The sequence below is a fragment of the Anolis carolinensis genome, chromosome 6 (assembly GCF_035594765.1).
Source record: "Anolis carolinensis isolate JA03-04 chromosome 6, rAnoCar3.1.pri, whole genome shotgun sequence".
NCBI classification, from domain to species: domain Eukaryota; kingdom Metazoa; phylum Chordata; class Lepidosauria; order Squamata; family Dactyloidae; genus Anolis; species Anolis carolinensis.
Window position 1 is genome coordinate 26302641 of NC_085846.1, and position 25337 is coordinate 26327977.

The 25337-nt window shown below is 38.5% G+C and overlaps 1 protein-coding gene across 1 annotated transcript; it reads left to right on the forward strand.

The window, feature by feature from the left end:
* The first annotated feature begins 14421 nt into the window (after positions 1 to 14421).
* LOC103279270 (glucagon-1) lies at positions 14422 to 25337 on the forward strand. The gene is made up of 7 exons (XM_008113502.2): positions 14422 to 14603; positions 18236 to 18371; positions 20707 to 20795; positions 22209 to 22349; positions 22767 to 22898; positions 23920 to 24012; positions 25209 to 25337. Exons 3-7 carry the CDS (start codon positions 20722 to 20724, stop codon positions 25216 to 25218), a joined length of 450 nt encoding a protein of 149 aa, XP_008111709.1. The 5' UTR covers positions 14422 to 14603; positions 18236 to 18371; positions 20707 to 20721; the 3' UTR covers positions 25219 to 25337.

A 25337-nucleotide genomic window follows, 5' to 3' on the forward strand; every position in this document is an offset into this window, starting at 1 on the left:
AATGATCAAGAAGAGGGGAAGATCTGGCCAAGGAGGAGCCCGCGGTGCTTGCAGAGGCGTGCTCTCAGCCATTTGGGTTCCATGAATGGGCATCGGCGGGGAAGCCATCGAAAATAAATATATATATCTCTCCAACCAACCAACCAAAAGGGCGGCGATTGGGAAACTGCTTCCGCTTAACCCTTCTCTCGCAACGAGGCAACATGTGCGTCCCCGTCTTTCTTCGGGTTCTTTTTCATGGATCAAATTCTTTCCACCCAAAATGCCAAATATCTAAACGGGAGACTCGGGTTTTAGAAGAACAAGAAAAGCGGAAGACTGGGGAAAAGCGCAGAGTGCAGACAAGCCAACTCAGTGGCTTTGGCTTCAATGGAAGTTCCCATCCTATGGCATGTTTGCTCGGGAGGCAATCCCTTCTGGATAAGGAGGAGTGATCCATATTCCCTAACTAGTGTCGTAATTCGGTTGCTGTGAGTTTTCCTGGCTGTGTGGCCATATTCCAGAAGCATTCCCTCCCGACGTTTTGCTTGCATCTATGGCAGGCATCCTCAGAGGTTGTGAGGTCTGTTGGAAACTAGGCAAGTGAGGTTTATATATCTGTGGAAAGTCCTGGGTGGGAGAAAGAATTCTTGTCTGTTTGAGGAAAGTGTGAATGTTGCATTTGATTAGCATTGAATAGCTTTTCAGCTTCAAAGTCTGGCTGCTTCCTGCCTGAGAAATCCTTTGTTGGGAGGTTGGCTGGCCCTGATTGATTCATGTCTGGAATTCCTCTGTTTTCTGAGTTGTTCTTCATTTACTGTCCTGATTTTTAATACTGGTAGCCAGATTTTATTCATTTTCCTAGTTTCCCCCTTTCTGTTGAAATTGTCCACATGCTTTTTGTGGGTTTCAATGGCTTCTCTGTGTAGTCTGACATGGTGGTGGTTAGAGCGGTCCAGCATGTCTGTGTTCTCAAATAATATGCTGTGTCCAGGTTGGTTCATCAAGTGCCTTGCTAGGGCTGACTTCTCTGGTTGGATTAGTCTGCAGTGCTTTTCATGTTCTTTGATTCGTGTTTGGCCACACAGAGAAGCCACTGAAATCCTCCCAACAAAGGTTTCCACCAGGCAGTAAGCAGCCAGACCATGAAGCTAAAAAGCTATTCAATGCTAATCAAGGTGGCCAATTGTTTTCCTTCCTCAAAGTAAAGAAAGAAGAAATAATGCTTAAAAGAACTCCTGTCTGTTTAAGGCAAGTGTGAATGTTGCAATTGGCCAGCTTGGGAGCATCCAGGCTTTGAAGCTGCAAGGCAATTGCAACATTCGCACTTGCTTCAAACAGACAGGAGTTCTTTCTCCCAAAACTGGACATTCCACAGATATATAAACCCCACTTGACTAGTTTCCAACAGACCTCACACCTCTGAGGATGCCTGTCATAGATGCAGGCGAAACGTCAGGAATGCTTCTGGATGGCCATACAGCCCGGAAAACTCACAGCAATCCAGCGATTCCGGCCATGAAAGCCTTCGACAACACAGTGTCGTAATTTTTGAAATAAATCCTGGGCGGTCCCTCCCACTGACTCCTAGGGAGAACCACACAAGATTGCACCAGACTATGTATATATGTCTCCCTCTCTATATTCTTCCAAGGCGCTTGTGCAAGCCTAGGGGTTGTTTGCCTGAGGTCGGGGCAGAAGGGGGAGGAGGGGGAAGGGGGGACAAAGAGGAAGATGGTGGGTGCAGCCTTTCCTCCTCTCACCCCCCTCCCCAAACCCAGCCTCATGTCCTCCCAGGCTTCCCAAGGAAAGGATGGAGCGAAAGGGTCAGGCAGCGCAAGAGCAAAGTTGGCTCTGAAGAGGCGCCAATTACCCCCGTGCCATTATTACCGAGAAGGAGATGGAAATCTTTAAAGCCTTGCCAGCCCACCAATCCAAAGGGATGGTGGGGGTGGGGTGGGCGGAAAGGAAAGGAAATGGCAAGGTTGGGGGATGGATGGATGCATGGGTGGGGGGAGGTTGCCTCATTGGAATGCGCTGGCCCTTTAAATGGCTGCTGTGCGAGAGGCAACGTGGGGATGGCGAGGACCCCCTCCCCTTTGCCCTGCCCCCATCCTCTCCCCACCCACCCCCCAAATAACTCCGGCAACATTCAGAATCTCCTTTTTGCACACTTTTATAAACAGCAGTGCCTTTGAATAAAAGCGTCAGGTTGCTTGGTTGTTGTTAAGAGCAAAGGATTAGGACTTTAAATCGCATTTTGGTGGGAAGCGGGGGGAAAGATCGATTCTCCTGATCGAACAGGAAATTTGATACACCCACCACCGCAGTCCTGAAATTCCTTTCTGCTTTGGGAAAAGGAAAAAAAGGGGGTGGGTGCGTTAGATTTAGTAAAGATTTGCCCGTCTTAAAATGGTAAATACCAGGGTCTTTCCCTCCCACCCGCATTCCAGAGAGAAATTATAAATACGATTTTAAAACGTGTATATGTAACTACAGGAAAGAGTGGTCTTTAAATGCCACGTTTCTTTTACATTGTGATCTAGCAGGGCCGTTGATTTGTTTCCTAGCCCTTTAGAAAATTTGACCACGTTTCGATTTGATCACAAATTGTGTGGAAACATTTTAAGTTTAATTATAAGAGACCAAAACAAATTCAGTTCCAGGGGTTTGATAGTTCTTTGTTCAAAGAGAGAGAGTTTTACTAGATTAATAGATATATATTTGCTTTTTTGTATCCTTAACTTATAGAAATGTTCATGAATGAACAACCTATGCTACAAAACTATTATTTGGCTCCCAAAACTCTCCTAAAAACAAACATTTTAACTTTTTTCCACTGCAGAAATGTTATTCAATATACAAAAAACCCTACATATTTTGACATTTAAACCTGGAAACACACTCAACAGATTCAGGAAAAAATAAAAGTTTTACATTTTTATTATCCAATTTTAACTAAGTCACATTTTCAAGACACAATGCAATATATATTAATTAAATCAGTCTTGGGGGAGAACTTTCCAAACAAACATTCTCTTAATCAAATATTTTTCTGTAATTTATTGTTTCTTCTGTTAATGAAGAGTTGCTTGTAAGTAAGAGAAGTTTTATCAGCATGCCTGTTTGTCTTTTCAACAGCATCATCAAAGGTTGCCATTGTTAAACACAGGCTTGAAATTGGCATTTTTAGAAGATATCAGATTTAATCATTATTATTATTAATAATAAACTTTATGTATACCCCGCCATCATCTCCCAGAGGGACTCCAGGCGGCTCACAAAGCCCTCAAGGTGCAACATGCAAAATACAAAAAATGCAAAACAATAACATAAAACAATAAGCAGCCAACATAAACATCACAACTTCACAGTGCCCCCTGATTAAAAACAGAAAAAGATAGTGATTGCTGCAGGTAAAAATAATAGTAATCGATCTCAGTCTTGTAAAGTGCTTGATCAAGAATCTGAAGGTCCTTATATATATTCGTAAGGAATCTAAATATAAATATGTAACCAAAAAGAACACAGCTGTTCTAAATATTTTTCTTGTTTAAAGTTTAAAATCAATGTACACATGCTAATGTTTTTAAAAGTTCAAAATGAGACTACAGGATTTTGGTTTATATAGATGCACACACCATGTGAACTACAAAAACTTCAGGTATGCATTCTAAAGTCAGAATAAACTTCCTTCAAAACACTTAATCCTTTTGGGCATTTTTGTTCTCTCCTCTGCAGACGGTTTTGTGTGTTTGTGAGAGAGAAGTTCTGAGTTATAAAAACTTATGCCACCATAAATTTGTTGGTTATTTAAGAAACCACAAGACTTGTTTTCCCAACTAAAAAGGAAATGTTGAAGTTTAAAGGAATCAAGAGTGTCCACCCCCTTCCCCCAAATGTACAATAGTTAGAGAAAGTTCACAGAAGATGCAGCTAATAGGGAGGGGGAGCTGACCTGTGGTCATTCAGCTTAAAATGGTGGTACAAAAGAAAGGGATACAAGTTTAACATTTGATTACTGCACGTTTTAATCAAGGTTTAATTAATTCTTGTCTCCTTTAGTTTGTGTTTTCTTTTTTTCCAAATACAAATACTACCTCTGATTCAACCAAAAGTCCAGTTTTATCTCTTGCATTCAGTAAACATATTATTAACTTTAATTCATCTAAAAAGTTCCCTCTTTTGCTTCATTGTGCTTTACTTTTTGTTATCTTATTTAAAGCTTCTTTGGACAGTTGAATAATTCAAATGAGAACTCATTCTCCATGAAATCTGATTGATTTTTGCATTAAAGTTATAATTACGATTTATTTTCCTTGAGCATGTTTTCCTTTCTTAATTTTATACCTAATTAATCAGTCTCATCTCTTCAAAGATTAATAACATATTTTATATGTTATCAGTGTTGGGGCAATTTTAGTAAAAGACATAGATATGGTGGGGCTAGTGTTCAAAAATGGTTTTTGCACTACCTATTTTTCATTAAGCCATTAGTATCCCAAAAATGCATTAAAAAACACCAATACACATTTCTTACAAATTAAAATAATCTTTAATGGAGCTACTTTTGAATTTCTCTTCCTATATGATCTTTTAATTGTCATCTTTTAAACAACTTTAAAAGTTGTTCTTTTTAAAGCACTAATTGCAAAGTATAGTATTTCAATTATTTCAGAAGATATCTAACTAATCAGAAAATGTTTGTTAACTGAGAAAAAGATGCACATCTCATTCAAATATTAACCATCTACAAGAAACTGAGATAATTTGATTAATTTCAATCACACATACCTTAAGGTTGATTTGCTTAGAAAATATCAATAAATCAGATATATGACCCAAAAAGCAAGTTGTTCATTAGACTTATTTTAAACACAAAGCCAAAGTGCATTCTACATGGAATACAAGGAGTTAAAGCTTGGAATTCAGAAATTACATCACTTGGTTCTAGACATTTGTGAGACATATACCTTGATCCCAAACATGTTTATTTCATTTCAGCTAGACTTACTTCCAGGTAAGCATTCTTTTGATTGCAGTCTTAATTTAAATCCTTCTTTTTATGAAACTATTAGCTTGGTTTAGTACCTTTCTGTTGAGTTTTCATTTTTTTCAGCCAAGAAGTTAACGAAATTTGTCAAGATTTTGTAGAAACCATCAATAGATTTTTAAAGGATCAGTAAAGCATAGAATCATAAACAGTATGTTCTTTAACCTAAATTCTTAGGTGCTTACATTCTGCACACAAACAGTAAAGATATTCCTATAATAAGTAAACATGTTTCCCTGTGCTAGTAACATCTTTTTACCTTCATTTTTCATCAATAACTACATACACTTTAAAACATGGTGTTTAATAAACAGAACTGTTGATCAATGTCACTGTATTGTTCAAAGAACCCACTCTGTCATCATCCAAATGTAAGAGAAAGTTGTATTTGAATGTATCAAATCAGATTACATTAATATAGTAAGGCACAGTTAACACAGTCACTTTTTGGACTACAGTTCCCACAATCTGCCATCAGACATGGCAATTGCTAACTGGGAAGTTCTGAAAGTTGTAATTGGAAAAATAACTTTCATGGTCTCAGGATTAAGACTTGGGCAATATTGCAAAGTACTTTTAGCATGTAAACATTTCTAAAAATAAATTTTAAGTAATTTTTGTAGGGTGATCAATTGGTGGGCAAGGACCCATAAATCTGTCATACTCTGACCCTTTATTGGTCATACAAGTGGCACCATGGCCCTTTTCCTTTTGTTGCTTAGCTTTTCAAAATGTAGAATCACCAAAATGGAAAGCAAACAAATAATCTTATGCAATGGATGACCGGATATCGGCACCTCTAATAATTTCCGTCTCTTAGAATAGTTCAGATAATTTCAACAGGTGTGGCTTTCCTCACTCCTGCTCTCATATGTGCTTTAAAAAGGGGAAACAATGCTAGTAACCTCCTCCTACTGTTTAATAAGTCCAGTATGTGTTTCCCATTAGGTGTATTGTCTGGTAGATTCATTCCCATTTTATAAACATTCTGCTTTTATTCTTGAAAGGAAAGGAGAAGGACCCAACAACTTCCCCAGTGAGGTATACTACCAAACCCAGTTACTATTATTTCCTACCCAGAACCACCTGAAACGAGCCACCTGAGAGAAAAACACGAATGACAACATTGGTTTGCAACAAAGGAGAAAAGACTGGCTCTTTTCTTACTTGGGCATGTAAATGTTTATCATCAACTTCACCCTTCTCTTCATTGAATGCAACAAATATCAATATGGTCCCTCATCCAAATAGAATAACACAACGAGAGCATGGGCAAAAGAACACTCAACCAAGATCCTGTATCATCAGATGCAACTATGGCAATAGAGCACTATTATCATAGTTCATCTGACAATGCTACTCCTCAAAACTCTTCCCTTTCAGACAGGCAGCCACCCAACCAAAGGGGTTCTGGGACAATGTAGATCCAGGTGTTGGGAACTGTGCTCTCTCAATTGTAACATGTTGAAAACAGACAGCCAAAAAGACAACTCAGAGTCCTGCTGAAACTGCTTCTCTCAATGTGCCCAGCAACCAGGTGTTATTTTCCAGTGGAAGACAATAGGTGTTATTTCTCAGCACCCTGATATGTAGCACCTAAGAAACCAATTGGTTGGATTGCTATCTGGCTGAAAACGATTTGGGGGATCTTATTTGGCCGTTCATAAGTGTGAACCTAAAAGTGTCAAGAACTAACATTTCCCAAAGCCGTTGAACAACAGTGGAATTCATGGAGATGCCATTAAAAGTAATAATCCCAAGTTCTGCACTTGATTCACTTCCACAAACTTTCCCTTACAAGTTAATACAGTTGTATCAGAAACGGCTTGCGATTGTATGGTCAAAGCTGAAATTGCATTGCAAGACATTTTGCCACTTGAGACAGTGGAACAAATTATCTTCTCCCACACTCCTCACCTATGTGAAGGAATATAGTTTCGAAAGTCAGCCACAATATTTTTGAACATGAAACAGTAATTCATATGACTGCTGACTGCCTTACTAAGAGATAATAATATAAATTCAATAGTTTCAGGATCTCCTAATTTATTTCTGCCTGATTGCTAGTCCACTCTGCCTGATAGTAGGGAATGGGATAGTCCTGGGTTTAGCGGGAGGGGGAACATTATCTCTCCTGTTAGACCTCCTGTTATAGAAGTAATATGTTGTTTTGTTATGTAAATAGATGCAGAAAACCTAGTCAGTCTTGAAGCATTGGGGTGAGGAGAAAAGCAATTTAACTCTTTCCCTCTCTTACTATGTCCCATTAGAGCTCTCTGGTAAGGAATTATAAGTACCTCACAAAGCTAAAAACCCAAGGATTGAAGTATCAAAGTGTTATAACTGTAGAGCGTCAGAGTGTCCTACTGAAACATTTTGAGGGAAACTTCAATTGAAGCCGATGGGTGCTTACCTTGCAATACAAACAGGAGAATACAGATAAAGGAGGGTTTTTTGTTGTTGTTGAGGCTCTGGCATGGAGGGAAAGAGTTACATTTCCTCTCCCCACTCTGCACAGTTCAAAGGTTACTGAAGCTGTAGTGTCCTCCATTGTCAAAAATAAAAAGATCACACACAAGCCCATTGATTCTTACTACAGTAGAGTCTCACTTATCCAACACTCGCTTATCCAACGTTCTGGATTATCCAACGCATTTTTGTAGTCAATGTTTTCAATACATCGTGATATTTTGGTGCTAAATTCGTAAATACAGTAATTACTACTTACGTAGCATTACTGCATATTGAACTACTTTTTCTGTCAAATTTGTTGTATAACATGATGTTTTGCTGCTTAATTTGTAAAATCCTAGCCTAATTTGATGTTTAAAAAGCTTTTTCTTAATTCCTCCTTATTATCCAACGTATTCGCTTATCCAACGTTCTGCCGGCCCGTTTATGTTGGATAAGTGAGACTCTACTGTATTTCTTTCTGTGCTTTAACTAGATATTAATTTTGGGGATTTTAAGTTTGCTTTGAAGTATTTATTATGGGATTTCTCAAAGACTTCTTTTTTAGAAACTCAAATATATACTGTCTACTAAAATTCCCTTTATAAGTGCACTCGTTTTTTCTAAAACCATGTGGAATCAGGACTTGTGTAAGAGCCATGCTGATACTTATTTAATATTGATTTAAAATATTTCTACACCTCTTTTTTAAGGCAAAGAATCCCAAGTGAAAAATTAAGCAATAACATGCAAAGTACTATTCATTTAAAACAAGAGAAATACAGCCACCAACATAAAATTCTCAGTATAAAAGAATTACAAGAGTCAATTAAGAACAGGGACAGTCCTACAATTAAGCAGAGAGAACCTGCTGCCCACAGGCTGCAGATATTGTGTATTGTGTAAAATAGAGCAAAATGTTAGTTATTTTTTAGAAATTATTGTTGTATTTTTTTCCAAGGTGAAATGTGTCAGCTATTGCTGAATCTGCAGCTCATTTAACTGTCCCTCTGTATCCACAGATTCTGCATCCATGGATTCCTCCATCCACAGCTTGTAATAATAATTAAAACAAAACAAAAAACCGCTGGGGACAAAGGCATTGAAATCTTCGGCCCATTCTCTGTTCGGATATCAGCCAACAAGAAAATGCCTTAAATCAAGAAATAGCTTCCTAACATTCACAGAGATACTCACAGGAACACTTCAGCAAGCGAGAGTCCAAAAGTAGCAGGCTAAAACCCTCAATCAGTGGCTGATACTGGATGAGAAACCCCTGGGCACACAGAAGACTGGGCGACTTGGAACCAAGCTTAAGAAATGGGGGTCACAAAGTTGAGTCCACAACATGCGAGTGTGGAGAAGTGCAGACCACAGACCACTTACTACAATGTGGTCTGAGCCCTGCCACGTGCACAATGGAGGACCTTCTTACAGTAACACCAGAGGCACTCGAAGTGGTCAGCTTCTGGTCAAAGGAAATTTAGTAAAATACTAAATTTGTTTGTAGCTTTTTATACATTATACAGTAGAGTCTCACTTATCCACACTAAACAGGCCGGCAGAACCTTGGATAAGCGAATATCTTGGGTAATAAGGAGGGATTAAGGAAAAGCCTATTAAATGTCAAATTAGGTTATGATTTTACAAATTAAGCACCAAAACATCATGTTATACAACAAATTTGACAGAAAAAGTAGTTCAATACACAGTAATGTTAGGTTGTAATTACTGTATTTTACGAATTTAGCACCAAAATATCATGAAAAATTGAAAACATTGACTACAAAAATGCCTTGGATAATCCAGAACCTTGGATAAAGCAAGTCATGGATAAGTGAGACTCTACTGTAATTGTATTCTCATTTGCTTCTAACACAATAAATCAATCTTGAAAACTGGGAAATTCCATCCCGCACTTTTACCTCAGGATTATTCCTGACAGTACTTCAGATTTCTCTATTATCCCAACTGTGTTTTATACCTCATTCATCTTAGCACAAGTGCATTAGCCTTCTGCTGTTTTCCCGCCATTTCTTTCTTACCAATACCTCAGATCCTCTCATTTTCCCCCCACTAGTTCCTTGAAAACATTATTTCCTAAAGAGTTATGGCATCCTTTTTTGTTAGTGGGAAAACCTCCTTTTAAAATTTTTGACTATACAAGGTTAATGAATAACAACCAAAACTGTTCCATCAAACCTTGAGGTGCCTATCTACACATTTCTGACAAATTATGGCCGGTCCCCCACTCTTTTTAATTCTAGTAGGCCTGCATCAGGTTTTGAAGTGTCAACACTATAACTTGGGACAACAACCAAATATTATATATGTGGAAATAATGCAATTTGAATCTACAGCAGCCACATAGATTCTCTTTTATTTTTCTATAGACGTTAGAAATGGGAAAGAGGTTTGTGGGATCTTCTACCACAGGCATGGGCAAACTTCGAACCTCCACGTGTTTTGGATTTCAACTCCCACAATTCCTAACAGCCTACCTGGAGGGCCGAAGTTCGCCTATCCTTGATTTAGTGGGTTTTCATAGCATCATAGAATCATAGAGTTGGAAGAGACCTTGTATGCCACCCAGTCCAACTCCCTGCCAAGAAGCAGGAAAATCACATTCAAAGCACCCCCGACAGATGGACATCCAGTCTCGGTTTAAAAGCATCCAAAGAAGAAGCCTCCAACACACCGTGTGGCAGAGAGTTCCACTGCTGAACAGCTCTCACAGTTAGGAAGTTCTTCCTAATGTTCAGGTGACATCATCTGAATTTGAATTTGAAGCCATTGTTCAGCATCCTGGTCTCCAGGGAAGCAAAAAACAAGCTTGCTCCCACCTCCCTATGACTTCCTCTCACATATTTATACATGGCTATCATGTCTCCTCTCAGCCTTCTCTTTTGCAGACTAAATATGCCCAGCTCTTTAAGCCGCTCCTCATAGGGCTTGTTCTCCAGACCCTTGATCATTTTAGTCGCCCTCCACTGGACGCATTCCAGCTTGTCAACATCTCCCTTCAGCTGCGGTGACCAGAATTGGACACAGTGTGATTCCAGGTGTGGTCTGACCAAGGCAGAATAGAGGGGTAGCATGACTTCCCTGGGTCATGCCACTATACACCTATTTATGCAGGCCAGTGTGTTATCACATTGGCTTTTTTAGTGGCTGTATCGCATTATTGGCTCATGTTTAACTTGTTGTCCACGAGGACTCCAAGATCTTTTTCGCACGTACTGCTGTCGAGCCAGGCGTCCCCCATTCTGTATCTTTGTATTTCATATTTTCTGCCTAAGTGGAGTATCTAGCATTTGTCTCTGTTGAACTTCATTTTGTTAGTTTTGGCCCATCTCGCTAATCTGTTAAAATTGTTTTGAATTTGGCTCTTGTATTCTGGAGTATTGGCTATCCATCCAAATTTGGTGTTGTCTGTAAACTTGATGATTATGCCTTTCAACGCTTTAAATCAAGAAATAGTTTTCTACGATCTACAGAGATTCTCGCAGGAACACCTCAGCAAGCGAGGGTCTAAAAGTGGCAGGCTAAAACCTGAAATCGCAATCAGTGGCTGATGCCAGATGAGAGATACCCTCCTGGGCACACAGAATACTGGGCGACTTGGAAGGCACTGAACAGACTGTGTTCTGGCACCATGAGATGCAGAGCCAACCTTGAGAAATGGGGCTACAAAGTGGAGTCCACAGCATGCGAGTGTGGAGAAGAGCAAACCACAGACCACTTACTACAATGCAGTCTGAGCCCTGCCACATGCACAATGGAGGATCTTCTTACCGCAACACCAAAGGCACTCCAAGTGGCCAGCTACTGGTCAAAGAACATTTAGTATAATGCCAAGTTTTTTAAAACTTTGTTTGTGTTTTCAAACACATTAAAACATGTACCCTCAGTTCGCTTCTGACATGATAAATAATAATACCCTTCATCTAAGTCATTAATAAAGATGTTGAATAGAACCGGGTCCAGGATGGAACCCTGCTTATGACACTCCACTCGTCACTTCTTTCCAGGAGGAAGACGCATTGGTGAGCACCCTTTTGGTTTGTTCACTTAGCCATTTACAGATCCACCTAACTGTAGTTTTGTTTAGCCCACATTTGACTAGTTTGTTTGCCAGAAGATCATGGGGGACCTTGTCGAAGACCTTACTGAAGAGAAAGCATTGGTGAGCACCTATTGGGTTCGTTCATGGCGGAGAATTCAAATCCTGGCCTCCAAAGTCATAGTCCAACCTCAACCACTACACCATGCTGGCTGCCTTGTATTTATGTGTTATCTACTACAGTAGAGTCTCACTTATCCAACATAAACAGGCCGGCAGAACGTTGGATAAGTGAAAATGTTGGATAATAAGGAGGAATTAAGGAAGAGCCTATTAAACATAAAATTATGTTATGATTTTACAAAATAAGTACCAAAACATCATATTTTACAACAAGTCTGCCACTTGTTTGGGAGTGTGGCTGCACTTGTGTTGTTGTTGGGCATGTTGGCCCGTTGCGCGTTGCTGCCTAGAGAAACAGCTGTAGATCTAGGCAGGAGGATAATACAGATGTTGGATAATACAGAACGTTGGATAAGTGAAGGTTGGATAGGCCATACTATGAAAATACATGTGTGAATCTGGCCAACCTGTTGCTATAATAATCTGAAGGTGAGGTTAAAAGAGTGCTAATGGCTTTGTGGAACTAGGAATTGCCCCTCTAGACCCAAACAATTATAGCATTTTAAAAAATTAATAATTGCTTGATCAAGATGGTTGAGCGCTTTCACCCATCAGAATCACAAATGAGGGGATATCGCTATGACTGTAACTACAGTAACATGTGCATTGGTTTAAAAGAAAACATTTCAGTGTTGCCACTTTGGCAACCTTCCCATAGGCATTATATGAAAAGGATGTGATAAGGCATCATTAGAGCAATATTGCATTTCCCAAATTTAACTCCCCCCCCCCCCCAGGTTCTAAATGATTGGATGAAAGCGCAAACAATTGCTCACAACGGCAGGTCTGTAATGTTGCCAGATATTTATTTCATGCTATTAACTCCCCATCTTACAGACGCACTTAATGAAGGAGAAACAAATGTGCAAGTAGCACTTTGTGGAAATGCGATATGATATCTGGCTTGCCCTGCAGCACAAGCTATAAACTCATTGGGGTAAACAGTTCAGCCTAATTGATTGCCAGCCCTACTTACAGCAGGTAGATTGGCTCTTTCCACATTTAAACTGCATCATTATTGTGGCATCATTCCAGCGTCATGCATATTTTGCTCCTCCTTCTGTTAATAGAGAACGCAAATAACCTATGTATGACCTACATTTAAAATCACCTTCTATTTGAAAGGCTGTCCATTTCAAACCAAGTTTAAAGATAAAGAATCCTAGGAAGGTAGAGCCGGGAAGCTGTCCATCCACAATAAGCAACTGAACAACAGGGTCAGCAAGTAGACAGTCCCAAGCCTCATTATGACCATTCCTGATGGTGTCACACGGAGGCTAAACATCAACTTTAAAAAGATAGTGCCAGGCACAATTGCCAGTAATCTAAGGCCCCATCTACACTACTATATAATCCAGTTTCTGAACTGAATTATATGGCAGTGTAGAACTGAATTATATGGTGCCCCTGGTGGTGCAGTGGATTAAACCGCTGAGCTGCTGAACTTGCTGACTGAAAGGTTGGCAGTTCGAATCCAGGGAGCAGGGTGAACTCCCGGTGTTAACCCCAGCTTCTGCCAACCTAGCAGTTTGAAAACATGCAAATGTGGGAAGGTAACGGCGCTCCATGCAGTCATGCTGGCCACATGACCTTGGAGGTGTCTATGGACAACGCCGGCTCTTCGGCTTAGAAATGGAGATGAGCACCAACCCCCCAGAGTCGGTCACGACTGGACTTAACATTGGGAGAAACCTTTACCTTTACCTTTACCTTAGACTTATATGATCCAGTTCAAAGCAGGTAATTTGGGATCAGAAACTGGATTATATGGCAATGTAGATCCAGCCAAAGAAACAATCTCCCAACGCAAATGCCCGAAATAGGCTGAGTAGATAGAACCAAAACAGCTAAAATACAGGGTCTCTAGGGCCAATCTGGTGAGCCAGTCTAGAATTATAGAACTGGGATGGACCACAAAGGCAATCCAGTCAGCCCCTGTGCCACACAGGAATTACCAAGTAGAAAACCTCTGAAATAGGCCACCCAACCAAAGAAAGAAAGTACACCAACTTCTGAAGTAAAATATCCCACTGCTGAACAGCTTTTACAGCAAAGAAGCTCTTCCTAATATTTAGATACATATTTTTCCTTTTAATTTAAATTCATTGATTTCTAGCCTCTGGAACAGCCAAAAAAACTTTCTTCGTCTTTTACCACTGGATATTAAAATGTAGGAATCAGATTACTCTTCACTCATCTCCATACGTAATGTACCCAAGGTCCCTAAGTCATTTTTCATAAGGTTCGGTTTCCAGTTCTTTGTTCATCTTTCTCTGCATTCCCATTTGTAAAGACTTGTGCTTGGAAAACTGTACAAAACTAGAACAGGAAAAAGTTTGGCGTTTTCTGCCCAAAACAGATCTTTAAATACCCAATCTCCAAATAGATAAATGTTTTCTCATTGGTTAGAGTTAAAATCTTGTATTTTGTGACTGGAATTCTTTATCCCTTCATCTTCTAGAGAAGATAGCTTCAGTTGGTCTGAGATCACTGTCACTGGCATTTACTGACTGAGTTGGGAGCATCTAGGTAGTAAAGAGCACTTAGGCATTATCCAGTTGCAAATTAATTAATTGTGACTAATTCTAAATAATCACTGAAAGTATTGATTATTCCTACTGAATTACTTACAGCTACAGAAATAGTACATAACATTATCTTTGTGTCAAAAAAGAGAACCATTGTAATGATTTCTCAAACTGACACTTTTATTATTCACTAGATTGGACAGTGCAAACGGTGATATGCAAACCTGCTGCCATGTCAGTCCTGTACATTCTCTGTTAAACTGGACTCTTTTTCATACGAATGAAAACCATAAGTATTTTGAAGCCATGAGGATATCTTCTTATCTATTGTCTCAATCAGAGCTTGGTAAGTTCCTTTTAAGAATAAATAAGAATTAGTGAGATGTTATTTTTAAGAAGAATAGCTATCATGACATTTTGAAGCCATACAGGCTGACCAATGGTAGGATGATGACCTGTACAGTCTGTCACTATAACAAATCTCCTTACAAATAATTTCTAATGTTATGTAGTAAAATGTTTTGGCTTGGACCTGAAGAAAGTAAAATGTTACCAGTGAAGGCAGGATTTAATAGTATAAATCCATCCATCCATCCATCCTCTCTTCAGTTTCACAAACAGGTTTTACAGTGAGATGCTGGCTTTTAGAGTTCAGAAAGAAGAACCAAGTAAATGTATTTTAAAACAGGCGTGTGAATTGTGCATTGCTCTATAGAATCATATAATCACTAGCTGTGCCCGGCCACGCGTTGCTGTGGCAAAGTATGGTGGTATGGGAAATAAAGTATTGAGGAATTGGTGGTAGTTAAGGTCAAGGGTAAAGGTTTTCCCCAGACATTAAGTCGAGTCGTGTCTTACTCTGGAGGTTGGTGCTCATCTCCATTTCTAAGCCGAAGAGCCAGCGTTTTCCGTAGACTCCTCCAAGGTCATGTGGGATGACTACATGGAGCGGCGTTACCTTCCCGCCGGAGCAGTACCTATTGATGCACTCACATTTGCATGTTTTCGAACTTCTGGGTTGGCAGAAGCTGGGGCTAACAGTGGGGGCTCTCTCCGCTCCCCCAATTCAAACCTGTGGCCTTTCGGTCCAGAAGTTCAGCAGCTCAGCGCTTTAACACGCTGCGCCATCAGGGGATATTATTTCCTAAAGGTGGTGAATATACAATATTTCTGATTGGTTTTTTTTTGTTTGTTGGAGGCAAGTATGAATGCTGCAATTAGGAAAAATGATTAGGATGTAATGGCCTTGCAGCTTTAAAGCCTGGCTGTTTCCTCCCTGAGTGAATTTTTTTGTTGGGAGGTGTTAGCTGGCCCTGATTGTTTCCTGTCTGGAATTCCCTTGTTTTCAGAGTGGTGTTGTTTGCGATATTTTATGTGCTTCTACTGTCTGTGGCCCTGAGAAAACAGAGGATTTTCCAGACTTTGATGATGGGAATACTTTGTTGGGAGGAGTTAGCTGGCCCTGATTGTTTCCTGTGTGGAATTCCCGTTTATTTACTGTCCTAGTTTTAGAGATTATATTGTTCTGCATTATTCTATCCCAGTAATTATTTCATATTAAAGAAGAATCTCACTTATCCAACATTCGCTTATACAATGTTCTGGATTATCCAACGCAGTCTGCTTTTTCATAATCAATGTTTTTGTAGTCAGTGTTTTAAATTCATTGTGATATTTTAGTGGTAAATTTGTAAATACAGTACAGTAGAGTCTCACTTATCCAACATAAACGGGCCGGCAGAACGTTGCATAAGCGAATATGTTGGATAATGAGGAATTAAGGATAACCCTATTAAACATCAAATTAAGTTATGATTTTACAAATTAAGCACCAAAACATCATGTTAGACAACAAATTTGTCAGAAAAAGTAGTTCAGTACACAGTAATGCTATATAGTAATTACTGTATTTATGAATTTAGCACCAAAATATCACGATATATTGAAAGCATTGACTACAAAAATGCGTTGGATAATCCAGAACGTTGGATAAGCCAGTGTTGGATAAGTGAGACTCTACTGTAAATACTACATAGCATTACTGCGCATGGAACTACTTTTTCTGTCAAATTTGTTGTATAATATGATGTTTTGGTGCTTAATTTGTATAACGATTACCTAATTTGATGTTTAATTGGCTTTTTCTGAATCCCTTCTTATTATCCAACATATTCACTTATCCTGCCGGCCTGTTTACGTTGGATAAGTGAGACTCTACTGTATATTTCTAATCTTATATTATCTGCTCAGAACTGGATTATATGAGGCTCCTTCTTCACAGCTGTATAAAATGCACACTGAAGTGGATTATATGGTAGTGTGGAGTCAAGATAATCCAGTGCAAAGCAGATAATATAAGATTATAAATGGGTTATATAGCTGTGTTGAAGGGCCTTGAGTCTACACTGCCATATAATCCAGTGCAAATTAGATAATCTGTGGAAGAAGTCTAAATGAGGCCTAAATCTGCCTGTCCCCTAACTGAAACCTGGCTGTCCCTTGGTTGCTAGGCAACCAAGTGGGCAGAGATTAGCCCTCTAAACTGGCAGCAATTGGATTAAAAAAATTATTGCTCTCCCTCTAATTAGGACTTTATTTTTCTTTTCTTTTTGTTGTATCAACCTTGAGGCGTGGATGATGGGTTGTGTTGTCAAATTTTGAGGTTGGGGGGCCTGTACTTTTGTTGTTTTGTGAATTGCCGTGATGCCATCACTCTTTTATATATATAGATAGAGTTGGAAGAGAACTTGTGGGTCATCCAGTCCAATCCCCTGCCAAGAAGCAGGAAAATCGTATTCAAAGCATCCTTGACAGATGGGCATCCAGCCTCTGCTTAAAAGGCTCCAAAGAAGACGTCTCCACCACACTCTGGGGCAGAGAGTTCCACTGCTGAACAGCTCTCATGGTTAGGAAGTTCTTCCTAATGTTGAAGTGGAATTTCCTTTCCTGTAGTTTGAAGCCACTGTTCTGCGTCCTAGTTTCCAGGGAAGCAGAAAACAAGTTTTCTCCCCCCTCACTATGACTTCCCCTCACATATTTATATATGGCCCCCATGTATCCTCTCAGGTTTCTCTTCTGCAGGCTAAACCTGCCCAGTTCTTTAAACCGCTCCTCATACGGCTTGTTCTCCAGATCCTTGATCATTTTAGTCACCCTCCTCTGGACGCTTTCCAGCTTGTCAACATCTCCCTTCAATTGTGGTGACTAGAATTGGACACAGCATTCCAGGTGTGGTCTGACCAAGGCAGAATGATGGGGTAGCATAATTTCCCTGAATCTAGATGTTCTCAAACTGCAACTCCCAGCAATCTTCAACATTGCCAATGCTGACTAAGGCTATTGGGAATAACAGTCCAACAACATCCAGAGGGTGGCATAATTCCCAGCCATGTATTAAAAGAAAAAACAGCAGAAACAGGTCTAAGATTAAGAAGAAAACAATGCATTTTAGAGCATAACTGTGAGCATTCGGGGAAACAATGATCAGTAGGAAAATGCATTGTTTTACTAGACACTCAGCATTTTACGTCAATTTTCTGGTTTTGGATTTAAAATCAAAGATGAATAGAGCTGTGTTATAGTTGCAACACACCATTTAATGTTCTGCGTCTTGCCTGTGTGGACTCACTAATGCTAAATGATAAAATGGCTGGGATCTCTGTCATTTAGCTGCTTGAAATTCAACTGCAGTCCAGCCTTAAACGGGAAATGGCCAAAATGGAGGACAGGTCACAGTCAAAGCAGTCCGTATGGGCATCGTCCACTGGGGCCTGCTAATTAACAGAGGAAGGGTTCTGGGGGAAATCTGGATGGTTAATGGCTTTAATTACTGAAAATGCACCGGATCTCCATTTTAGCAACACAGCAAAAGTTTAATTGCCATGAGTGCAAACATGCTCTAAAAGGGCATTTTCATGCTCCAAAGGTCAATGAACCCAGAGTCGCTGATCTAAATTGCTTTTAATCTGGTTTGATTAGGTGCGGGGCTTCCTGTTTTGCTTCAAGGAAATGGCTTTGCTTTGTCACACCCTTGGGTATATAAGGAGTCCTTGGGGCTCCTGTTGAATGCCAGATTCCCATTGTGCCTCAAGAGCTACTTTGAAAGAGCCAAAAGGTAAGACTCTTGCATTTGTTTGTGACCTGCAGTACTGGAGTCTAGGAAAGTGGTCTTTTGAGCAGTGTTTCCAGCAGTGGCCATGCAAGGGTTGCCAGAGTGAAAACTGGAGAGAATTCTTAGAAGATGTGCAGAAGAGGAGATTTCAGCAGATACTGTCTGTCACAAAACTAGGTAACACCTCCAGAAAATACTTCTCCTATAAGACTTAAAGGGACTGGAGCCATCCCAATTTTTCACTCTGGGAATCCAAGATGCTGGATGGGAAATTAGGGGAAATTGTCCTAAAGTTGCTAAAACAGTAACTTTCTCATACTCTGCAAATGATAAACTACACACTATATAACCTCTCTTTAAAAGTGGAAGGAAATAATTTAGGAATGAGCTACACTTTTTCAGCTTTGCTTTGCATTCAGTTTTTTTAAAACTTCAAGTTCTTTCCATGTTGAAAACAAAGAATTTCACAAATATTGGTGAATTGATATTCTCTCTGAATTCAGGTCAAATTAAGTAAGTATATATGATGATGATGATGATGATGATGATGTAGCCGCATGTCTAGCTTTCTCTTCCAAAGTAGACTCAATGCGGTGAACATAAAAAAATCATACAATATGTAAATTAAAACCCAGAGCATACAATATTAAAATAGAATTTAACACAGTACCTATCAAGAATACATATTTAAAGCCATTTAAAATTCTATTCCAAAAAGGAAAAAAACATGCTTTACCTACATGCCTTATAGATGAGGAGTCTTTTGGAAGGGAAAAAGTTGCCTACCTTAATTCAGAATGAATATGGATAAATATAGAGGTTCAAATCTGTACTTTTTAAAAATACATATAAAAGATTTTGAGCCTAGAAAGATTAATCCATAAAATTATTCAGCATTTACTTGAAAAAAAATCTCAAGTTGTTTCTATCCCCAATATTATTGTGAATTTTGGTAACTATTTATAGAAAACAAACTGAAGCAAACCTAGACCAGTGATAGGGTGATTTAGAGCAAGAAGTGACAGATTGGACAGAGGAATGCTAAAAGTAATATAACTAAACTCTACCTAGTCTAGATTGCCAGTTCTGTAGTTCAATTGCAACTGATATCAGTGGGCTAATTTATAGGATAGTCCAATGTGGTACACACACCATTTTGCAATAGATGGGTGTTTTTATTATTAGCTGGGATGACAAGAGACTGCAATTGCTATCTTCTGCAACATGTGCCATCCAAGATAATCTCTTTGTCTAATTGCTGGTCCAGTGGGATGTGTCCCATGTTAATTGCCATGAGATAGAAGTAATTTGGACAGCTTTGTACTATTGCAAGATTATTACTCAAGAATTTGTTTACACAGAAGAACATGAAGTGCCACTGAGCATATTGCAGGAGCATAGGATGCTGTTTATAAAGAAAATACTGATACATTGAAACTAAACTTGGAGTTTATAAAAGTCACGTATGGGACAATCCTGGAGCTCTTTAATATTTATGATGGAATTTCTCCTTTCTTAAAAATTGTGATAACTTTTATTTCCATTATGGTCATTATTATCAGTGTGGAATTTTTTATTTGCACTGCTCAGAATTTTAAAACACCAATAATATGAACATGTGCAATATTAACAAAGTCAATTATATAAGAGAAAATAACACAATTGTATGTGTATTCTCATATCTTATATTCTAAAGATTAAAACATAAATTTCATTTTTCTGTAAATCTACTAGTTCTAGATCCTTCTTCACTCTGTTTAGAACACATAATTTTTATGTGGTCTAAATACATCATGTGGTCTAAATACATCAAATTAAGATAATATGAAAATTATTTTCATGTTGCTGTTATCATTATAAGTTTGAATTTTTCTCTCTCTGTTATATTAATAGTTTTTATTTATGATTATTGATTTAAAGGTATCCTTATTTTGTGGTATATTATATAATACTCTAAACACAAACAATATAAATGTTTAATTTATCCTTATTTATAGATATTTTATTATATTTCTTAAAATGTTTCTTTCATATAAATGTATATGTATTTATATATTTCTAGCCTTGAATATATCAATAGATCTCAAAGTGTGGTGCAATCGGTCAAAGCATCTTAAAACCATTCAAACACAATTTAAAGAGTTTTTAAAATCCTAGAAATGTTGTACTTTGCATCTTAACCCTTCCTGAAATTGCACTATTAATTGGTCTGCAATTTAAACAAAATGAAAAAACAAAAAAGCAAATTGGACAATTTGTTTCAAAAAAACTCTTTTCATTCCATTTGAATGCATTTTCCCTGTTTTACAAACTGTGTGTGCTCCTTTTTTAATTACAGAATTCACCAGCAGATATGATGGCCTTCAAAGTTCTCTCTCTCCTTCTGGTCTCCCTTAGCTTTGTGCTGATGGAGGAGAATGGTACCAGGTTAGCATTCATAGACTGCATATCTTTAAGGAATTTGATTTTGCCAGTTTTAGTGTGAATTTATCTATTCCTCAGATTTCATATTTCTTTCAATGCTTTAACTTTAATGTTTCAACATTGGTTTTAACTTGTTAACAATATCTTAAATTTATATTTTAAATGCATACATTAATGCACATTTTAGAACAAATATTAAAAGTGTAGTGGTTTACAGATACATGAGGAAATAGGACAGAAAAGACTTAGGGGTTAAAAATTAAGAGAAAATCATGTCAGTTCTACTTTCTCCTACATTCAAATATTTGAAACACCGAGTTCTTCCTCCAAATGGGAAAGTGTTGAAAGTTTTGGTTAAATCGCCAAAAAGTAGTAAAAATAAAATTCCCCAGTAAGTTGTAATGGGCAATTTCAGTGGGTGAAGCTATTCCTAACATAGGGAAGAGTCCATTGCACCTGCCAGCCTTTAAAGATGAGGACCTTTTAAGGACAGAAAAAGAGAAATATGTGAGCCTTAATTCAGTAGTAATACAAATCATTTCAAATACACACCTTGGGATAGAATCAATGTATTTGTCCATGGTTTTTTCTCAACTCAGATATGAACACATTCTTTTGTTACATTATTGCAAAACAACAGTAACAAAAACCAAACCTGGACTGAAATCGGTGTCCTACTATTTTCTACCAGTTGCAGAAGTGACACGGACCAAAACCAGATGGAACTGCAAAATTTGGTTCATAAACCCGCCAAAAGGCAGGAACTATAATCCTTGCCAAATGAAATGTATGTCCCTGTTGTACGTTATTCACTACAGATGTATTGATTGTGGTCGTAAAGACCTTTTATTGCACAAAATCCATGTACTGAGCTTCCTATAACTTAGAACAAATATGTTAGCTTTGGTCTGTTGCAAATTTATGGACTTTTCAATGTCATATTGCAATTATGAGCAAGAGGCTGCATAAAATTAAAAACTCTAAGCACCATTTCCACAGATTAAGGCTGCTTTTAACTGAGATTGGTTTGGAGAGCTGGGATGTGAACAGCACTTCAAACTTCACTGTCCCTTCTCGTCTTCCTTACTATTCAAAGAAAGATGTAGTTAGTTGGAAAGGCATACTGATCTATTCCATACTCATATCTCTAAAAGTGGCTTGCACAAACCGTGTCCTCAAGTCATGAGCCCAAACTATGGTTTGGTTTCAGTATGGGATATTGATATAACAGCAAACTATAGCAGGTCACATTTGGATAGAATAAGAAACTGCAGTTTGCAACAAATTAGAATTATCTTATCACCTTAAGTGCAAAAAAGAAAAAAATAGGAAATGTGAGCAAGTGAGTTGAGCCCTATCTTAAGCTATCCACAAACATTTCCTCTTTATTCATGTTCTCTGTGTATTTACTCTTAGGGACAACACAAAGAATTCTAGGTTCCTCAATAGAAGGTATTCAGAAGGAACCTTAGCGAGCGATTACAGCCGAACCTTGGACAACATGCTGAAGAAGAACTTTGTGGAATGGCTCTTGAACAGGAGGGAGAATCGAATTGAGTAAGTCATAGTACATATCCTCCCCAAATTTCTATCCTGGATGAACAGAGGTCAATTAAAGACCAAAAAGAAGGAATGGTTTGACCTTGCTCAAGATTTCACGTCCCCATCCTCCATACGATATCCTTAGAAAGCATGGGCAATTTTATGTGGAAGTAGCTTAGTGTAGCTCTCAAAAACATGGTATTACCAGTAACGTATCCTTTTTAAAATAAGAGTTATTATCAGCGCCTTATTTTCTTCCATCAGGGTTTTCATTACACTGAACAATCCCAGAGTATTTTGAGTATAGTTTGGAGAAGGAAAAAGTAATGTCTTGTTCCAAACCCAATCAAAAAGAGTAGTTTGTTCACACTAGAATTATAGTGCTCCTTATTGGGATCTAAGAATTGTATCTTCTGCTGTTTTTCCCCCAAGTAACAGCCTTGAGCCATCCAAGAGAGAAGTCAAACTCCCAGCATTGCAGGAAAGGAATGAAGGCATTGAAGTTGGAGCTAAGGAGGCAAAGGAGTGCATTAGCTGGCTTTTGTCAAATGTGGGGAGACAGAGGTAAGTTCAAACCACATCTATACTACATATATACTACAAGATGGATGGATGGTATCTTTGAAGTGACTGGCTTGACCTTAAAGGAACTGGGGGCCACGGCGGACAAGAAGCTCTGGCATGGGCTGGTCCATGAGGTCATAAAGAGTCAGAAGCGTCTGAACGAATAAACAACAATACTACAATAAGATTCTATTTCATACAAGGAACACATTATTTTATTTATTCATTCTCTTTTTTCAAGAATGAGACTCAAGGTTGTATTTTAGTATAGGTGGAACATTTACATTTTAGGACAGAGGCTAAATTAACCTAAGGTTCCCACATTTTCACTCGATCCTTAAGCGCCATTCATAACAGCCTCAGAGAAAGGCAAGGGGAAAACCACTCTGGACAAATTCTGCCCATGATAGGTTCATCTTAAGGTTGGCATATGTTTGTAAAAATTTGAAGGCACACACAAACAAAAAATATTTTGATTATGTAGAGTTATGTATCAGATACTTTTGAAAACAGTAAGGATAGCAAGATGTGCTATAACAGAACAACTGGTGACCATTTTGAGAAATGGGATGTGGGGAATGTCAATGCTTACTCTGTATCAATCCCCACTTTGTTCCAGTTAGTTTGTAGTAATTTGTTGTAAGGCATGAAAATTCAGTTGAAGTCTGTAACAGGAATTGTATTGACTGGCAACAAATACCAGGTGTTTTAGGCTGTATTTGAGAGGAGGGAATGAGCAAGACCACATCTGAATGCCTAAGAAAAAACTATGAAATCCATCATGGTTGCACCATAAGTAGACAGGCAACTCCAAGGTACACACACAAGTATGTATGGACATACCCTGAGAATTCTGTGGTGCCAGCCTCATATGTTTTGACTTGCCTAGGTCACCATGTGTCTGGGATCTTTCCCAGCTTCACTCAGACTACAGCACTTTCACAACTTCTCCTTTTTTAACCATCTCAATCTCTGGGATCCCCCTGTCAGGAAATATAAGCCTCACGGTTCTTTTTCCTAGGCTTCCTCTGCCAAATGGTTTGGAAGACTGGAAGAACATCTTGAAGCAAGAATTTATGTCTTTGCTTATTTCTGCTGACCTTTGCAAAGCAATGTGAGTGAATGGCTATGTTTATTCTCACCCCCCCCCCCCCCTTATTCAACAGCCAAGTATGATTGGGTTGTGGGCACGATCCTTGTTATAGTCACAAAATGACAGTATGTAGTTTGATTTCACTGTAACTATTACAGCTGAATCCTATGGAATCCTAGGATTTGTACCTTAGGGAAGCACTAGGGCAGGCATAAGCAAACCTCAACCCTCCAGGTGTTTTAAACTTCAACTCTCACAATTCTTAACTGCTGGTAGGCTGTTAGGAATAGTGGGAGTTGAACTCCAAAACACTTGGAGGGCTAAAGTTTGCCCATGCCTGCCCTAGGGATTAATGGCAGAGAATTAGAAATACTATAAATCCCAGGATTTGTTTAATAGAACCACACCAGTTAAAATGGAACCAACATGCTATCATTATATAGTGTTGAAAGAAACTAAACCTGCGAAGCAGCCGATGATCTGAAAGATGCAGTCTTGATCGCATTATGCCAGACGCCCTCAGATGTTCATCGCTGTTGCTTATTGGCACTCAAGTGCTGACTGTGCATAGCAATGTTAAGTATTTTGGTTTCAAACATATTCATATTAAAACCTACATAATACAAATTTGTCATAATTAGGTTACTGGTAGGTTTAATCGTTAATCTAAACATGACTAATCTTAGATTCAACCCAAAATATTTGCAGAAATAATAATAATAATAATAATAATAATAATAATAATAATAATAATGATGTTATTTTTATATCCTGCCTCCATCTCCCCAAAGGGACTCAGGGCGGCTCACATGGGGATGAGCCCAGCAACAACATAGGTTAAAAACACAATCCATGAATTAAAACAATGTAATAATATAAATATAAAACAACATAAAACACATAAAATACATTAAAACCTGGACATAAAGTACTGCATAAGCAGAGGGTGAACTTGTACAGAATTCTGAATAGAAATTTCATCTAGCTAGTTTTTTTAATCTCTACCCAAGATATTTCACACAAAGTTCTGAGACTTTAGGAAGGGTTGATTTATTTTAGCTTTATGGGACAGGGATGATGGCAACTGTGGCAATGCTAATATAGTATTAATCAGCTTGGGATCTCATTCCTAGCGCTGAGGAACACTTGGACTCAGAAACTCATTCATCAGGCTCTTAAACCAAATTTTTCACCAACAATATTTCTGTTTTCCCCAGGATAATGTAGATTGAGGAGGAAGATGGATTTACTTCTACACTCTTTTTTTTGTGCTTTTTGTAATGAGAACCAATCAGTAATGATGACATGCTACCAAGAACAATAAAAAGTGTATTCTCAAATTAAAA

Excerpts from the sequence above, each read along its gene's own strand:
- LOC103279270 (XM_008113502.2), top strand. The coding sequence starts at position 20,722 with ATGATGGCCTTCAAAGTTCTCTCTCTCCTTCTGGTCTCCCTTAGCTTT. Across the intron at positions 20,796-22,208 it reads ATGGAGGAGAATGGTACCAG|GGACAACACAAAGAATTCTA; the intron begins GTTAGCATTCAT and ends ATTTACTCTTAG. Across the intron at positions 22,350-22,766 it reads AGGAGGGAGAATCGAATTGA|TAACAGCCTTGAGCCATCCA; the intron begins GTAAGTCATAGT and ends TTTTCCCCCAAG.